Source organism: Trichomycterus rosablanca, chromosome 26 (genome assembly GCF_030014385.1).
Source record: "Trichomycterus rosablanca isolate fTriRos1 chromosome 26, fTriRos1.hap1, whole genome shotgun sequence".
In the NCBI taxonomy this organism is placed as follows: Eukaryota; Metazoa; Chordata; class Actinopteri; order Siluriformes; family Trichomycteridae; genus Trichomycterus; species Trichomycterus rosablanca.
Window position 1 is genome coordinate 835,197 of NC_086013.1, and position 5,000 is coordinate 840,196.

The window sequence follows — 5,000 nt, forward strand, 5'->3', positions numbered from 1 at the left end:
AATAACAATGATATTAATGATAATGACAATAATAATAATTATAATAATAATAATTTTAATGCTATTAATAATATGAATAATAATATTAACAAAAACAATAATACTTATAACAATAATTATAATAATAATAATATTAATATTAATAATAATAATAATAGCAACAACAACAATACTAAATAGAAATATAACAATAATAATGAATAATAAGGATAACAACAACAATAATAATAATACTAATAATAATTATAATAAAAATTTAAAATGACACATGTAAATTAAATCCATTATATGGTAAGTACTTAATATATTAAGTAAAATAAATGAATAAATAAATAAATAAATATGGATAAATATGCAGTAACAAAGGTCACCTGAAGGGGGGGGCAATTACTTTTACACCATACTCGGATGGATGTCGATGCTGATTTTCACGTCCCTTCAGGGTTCGAGATTTCGGGGTATCAGAAGCGACAGGCAGCTCTCACAGTCAGGAGAGTCACCAAACAGAAAGGTACCAACTAACCTAGCCAGCTACCCACCTATACCAACCTACTCTACACACTGGCTCACTTACCTACATACTGTGGTTGTATGTTCTATATCTTCACTTTTGTGTTTGCTTTCGTCTTTTCTCAGGCACAGGACGCTCAGCCCCGCCCTCCTACCCCCCGCCCCTGGACCCCACGAACCCGGGTCAGTTCCTCCTCCCGGACGGATACGACTTTGAGCCCAAACGCAGCACGTCACCTTTCTGGCACAACATCAGCCGCTTAGCGCCCTTCAAGAAATAGCCACGGACACGGCGACGCCCTTCCAGCAACAACATCAAGTACAAAAACAAACAAACTATCTAACGAATCAAAAAGAAGAAGCACTATCCAACCAGAGATCACCGCCGAGTGAAACCCACGGAGCGCTGCGGCTTTCTGCAACAATCAACACACACACACACACACACACGCTGCAGAGAGGAGGAAACTCGCTACACTGGGTCACAGCGCCCCCTGTAGAGCTGGCTGCACTGAACTATATACACATACACACAAATTCCCATCTACACACTCGTGTATCCCTTTGGAAACCAAACCACAAGCCCGGTGCCATTCCCCGTCTCCGTCCAGTGGGATTTCGGAGACGTGTTTTTCCCTTTTCTCTTCAAACCAAGCAGGAAGTGTTCAGACGTTCTAAAAGAGAAAAACAAAACAGACTAACGACTCTCCCCTCTCCAGCGCCGCCCTGGTGTTCCTCCGTGCACTGTGACTAATTGGGGCATTTTTTCCCCCCTCGCCCTCACTATCTCTTTTAACTCAGACAGTGTGAAGCCCGGTCGATCCTGCAGTATTTGGGTTTTTCCTTCGTGTGCGTGCAGGTTTCTCTCTCTGTGTGTTGCATTCTTTCAGTTCTGTTCTGCATGAGGATACTAAACAATCCAAGTACAGCTATTTTATATTCTTACGGGTCAAAGTCAGTAAAATATGGTAGTTTTTTCTACTAAACAGATGAAAACATATATATTTTTTCCATGTGAAGATTTTTAGTCCCGTGACTGGATTCGTGTTGGAATTTTGAACATTTTTCTTCACGTTAGAGAAGATTCGTCAGTCTCTTCTGTTGACCGTCTAGCCAAAAAAAAAAAATGCTTTAATTTCTAGAAAGATTCTAGAACATTTATGGTATTTACAGAATATCTAAACATCAATGAGCTGAAATAACGATTATCTGAGGGTTCCCAGACTCCAGTTACATCTCAGAACTAAATGGAATCTAAATGGTTTGAGAACCTGACGTTTCAAGCAGCACACCATGGACAGGACGCCAATCCATCTCCCGTCCGACCAGCCGATAGCACCTCTGTGGATTCGGGCCCTTGATCTCTTGGTAGTGGGCTAGCGTAATAAATAAATTTATATTTATATACACACTATACGGACAAAAGTATCGGGACGCCCCTTCTAATTTTTCAATTCATGCATTTCAGCCAGAACAGTTACTAACAGGTGTAATAAATCAATCATATACAGGAAATTACGTGCTTCCAACTGTGCAGCAGCAGTTTAGGGAAGGCCTATTCCTGGTCCAGTATGACTGCACCCCTGTGCACAAAGCCAGGTCCATAAATACAAGAAAGACATAAAAGTTCAGCTTTGGAATGAACCGGAACGTCGACTGATCGGTCAGAGCACAGCCGTACAATTACTGCATGGGCACAAATTCCCACACACAGACACACTTCTAGTCTAGTTCAAGTCTTGTGATAAGTTTCTCAGATGATCACATAGACGTCACTCTATTTTAATACAATTTGTTTTAAAATGTGGTGTCCAACAAGCTTACGGTCAAGTGTCCACATACTTTTGGCCACATAGTGTTCAACTAAAATTTAAGTTTAACGTTTTTTAAAGGTTCTAGAATCCTACACATGCAAAGTTTGCTTCTTTTAACTACCTGAAGAGGATGAAGTTTCCAGTTTGGTGTGTGGTGAGTTGTACGACTCTAAACTGGAGTCGAAAAGCTTCACTGGAACAAACCAGTCCAGAAACGTCTTCAAGATTCCAACATGAATCCAGTCACTCCGACTCGCTGTTACCACGCGGATGTTTATTCCTGTTGTTTTTATACAATCTGGGGCCGCCACTGACTTTAGCACGCTAATGCTAAAGTTGTTACTTTAGCGTTTAGCATTGGCAAGCTAACACTGGGGCTGATGTTTAAATTACTGAACCTAATTTAGTTCTATTATAAGCTAAATTTTATTATTACTCTTTAATCAGAATGTAAGTATAAAGATTTGCACCCGGACTTTGATCCACTTTGATTCTCTTGTGTTGATTAGCTCGCTAGCTGGGTTTGCTTCGTTGCGAATTCTGCTCTTCTTCTTTTGTGCCAAACAGTTCGGTTGCCAAATCCCCTCCGCCTTCTCCCCCCAAAAAAGCAAACAGGTGCACTGTTTTCCCGCCCAGGTGGAACCCAGGTTTGTGTCTTCTCAGGCGATGTTCTCTATTTATTAAAGTTAAAATCGAACTACGCTAATGCTGCTAGCGTTAGCATTTAAGGGTTTCTTTGTTTTCTTTTCCTTTTCTTTGAGATACGGACTTGTGCAAGGTTTTATTTATTCCGTTTTTTTTCCAGAGATAGTATTTATTCCGAATCACAATATTTAAGACAGTATGAATATAAAGTATTATTTATTCTATTTTAACGTGATATATTTTTTCCACGTTGACGCTCTCTCTGGATTTGGGTGTCGGATGAAGGACAGAATGTGGATCGTTAATGGAAGGATGGAGGAACCGTGAGGAGAAATCAGTCAGAGGAGTGAGATCTGTTATGTTGCACCGTATGTACGAAGTGCCATATGAAAATATTATTAGGTTATGAAGGAAAAGTATAAGTTTAATGTTTTAATTTGGTGACATGATATCATTATTTCATAATAAACTTCGTTATAAACACCAGACAGTCGAGTCGGGACTTCCTTCTGTTTTTATCCCATAATTCTGCTGCTTTAATATTGTGATGCTGCTCAGTACTGTTCCGGTACTGTTTATGAGTGCTATTATTATATATTTACAACATACAGCCAAAAGTATTTGGCACAATCGTATCGGTGTTATCGGTATATCGAGTGCTGATCGTGATATTAATCTCCTCAATCAGTGACCCGTTTGTAGAGCTCCAGGCCTGGACACTCTCCCATTCCTTTAACAAAAACCCAAACCAAAACCCAAACATGTACCGTCATGTAACAGAAGGAGACTCCAGATATTCATTATTTTATCATTTATTCCTTTATTTTCGAAAATAATTTGATTTTATAGTGTACAGCACAGTTAAATGGTAGATGCTGGTTAAACATGCACAGCCCCCCCACACACACACACACAACTGAACACAAATATCGTTTGTTGGACAGCCCTTACTAAGGTCCCTATCCTGTGCAGCGATAACAGCCTCCACTCTTCTGGAAAGGCTCGTCACAGGGTTTATAATGTGCCTTGCTTTGTGTGCCTTCAGTAGTCAATAATTAGGAAGGGTGTCCACGTACCTTTGGCTATATATTGTACACACACGCATTCATACACACACTTCATACACACTCCAGAATTTCGTTGTGCTTTTCTTTAAATGTACAAGATTCAGTCACTAGAAGACAGTAACACAAAGGTCTGAGTCTACCACCATTGTTGTACCATGGTTTGATCCTGGTCAGGGTTGTGGTGAGTCCAGTTTCCCTGGAATCAGAGGGCGCAGTGCAGTAACACACCCTGAACAGGATGCCCAACCAGCTGATAGTGATGCTGGGGATTTGAACCCTGGATCCCTGCAGTAGTAGTTATGTAATAGTAGTTCACAAAGGCTCGACCCTAAAGTTCAACGACGCCACCAGACATCAGAGTGAAGGAAGGCCGGACTTCCAGGTACTAATAATTCGTATGGAGTAGCGTCGTCATTTGAATGAATCCACTGCTGGCTGGTGTGAAGATGCAACCGATAAAAACACACCAATCAGTGCAGTTTGATAGCTAGTGTGAAAATAATAGTGCTCATAAAGTGAAATGCTGCAAAATCCAATTGATCGCATTATACCAATCATATTGATTGCAAGAAGTAAAGGTGACAAGCATGCTGCATTGTGCGTTTTTATTTTAATATTTTTGTCTGCATTTTGTCTAATAGTGGATTCACATCAGCAGCAGCGTCAGGTACCAACAATCGTAGAGCAAAGAACGTTCTGGACAATGTAGAGTAAAAAACAAACAAATACTGGGATAAAAAACGTGATTTATGATGGTGGATTCAGACTTTTGGTCCCTACTAAAAAAAAACCCCAAAAACCCTCTGACCCTGTTCAGCCAGAACGTGAATCTGTGTAACATCTCAATCCTAGAACAGAAAGAACATGAAATACACGATCATAACCCTCGTAATTATAAAATACACAATCAGATTCCCCGAGTCGTTATGAATCACCACGGCGGCAGCAGTAATGCAAAGTGGAG

General features: G+C 40.2%; 2 protein-coding genes across 4 annotated transcripts in view; one reads left to right on the plus strand and one right to left on the minus strand.

Moving 5' to 3' along the window:
• arhgef9a (Cdc42 guanine nucleotide exchange factor (GEF) 9a) overlaps window positions 1-1,497 on the plus strand; it is a 16,473-nt gene extending 14,976 nt beyond the window's left edge. For both annotated transcript variants that reach the window (XM_062988680.1, XM_062988679.1), the window contains exons 10-11: window positions 443-511; window positions 637-1,497. In XM_062988680.1, the coding sequence (XP_062844750.1) occupies window positions 443-511; window positions 637-791 (224 nt within the window). In that variant the 3' untranslated portion in view covers window positions 792-1,497. The remainder of the gene's footprint in view (window positions 1-442; window positions 512-636) is intronic.
• Window positions 1,498-3,769: 2,272 nt separating this feature from the next.
• The window catches only part of gab3 (GRB2 associated binding protein 3), a 16,298-nt gene continuing 15,067 nt past the window's right edge, over window positions 3,770-5,000 (minus strand). For both annotated transcript variants that reach the window (XM_062988757.1, XM_062988758.1), the window contains exon 10: window positions 3,770-5,000. This exon is cut by the window's right edge and continues 343 nt beyond it. The gene's annotated coding sequence lies outside the window, so the exon portion shown is untranslated.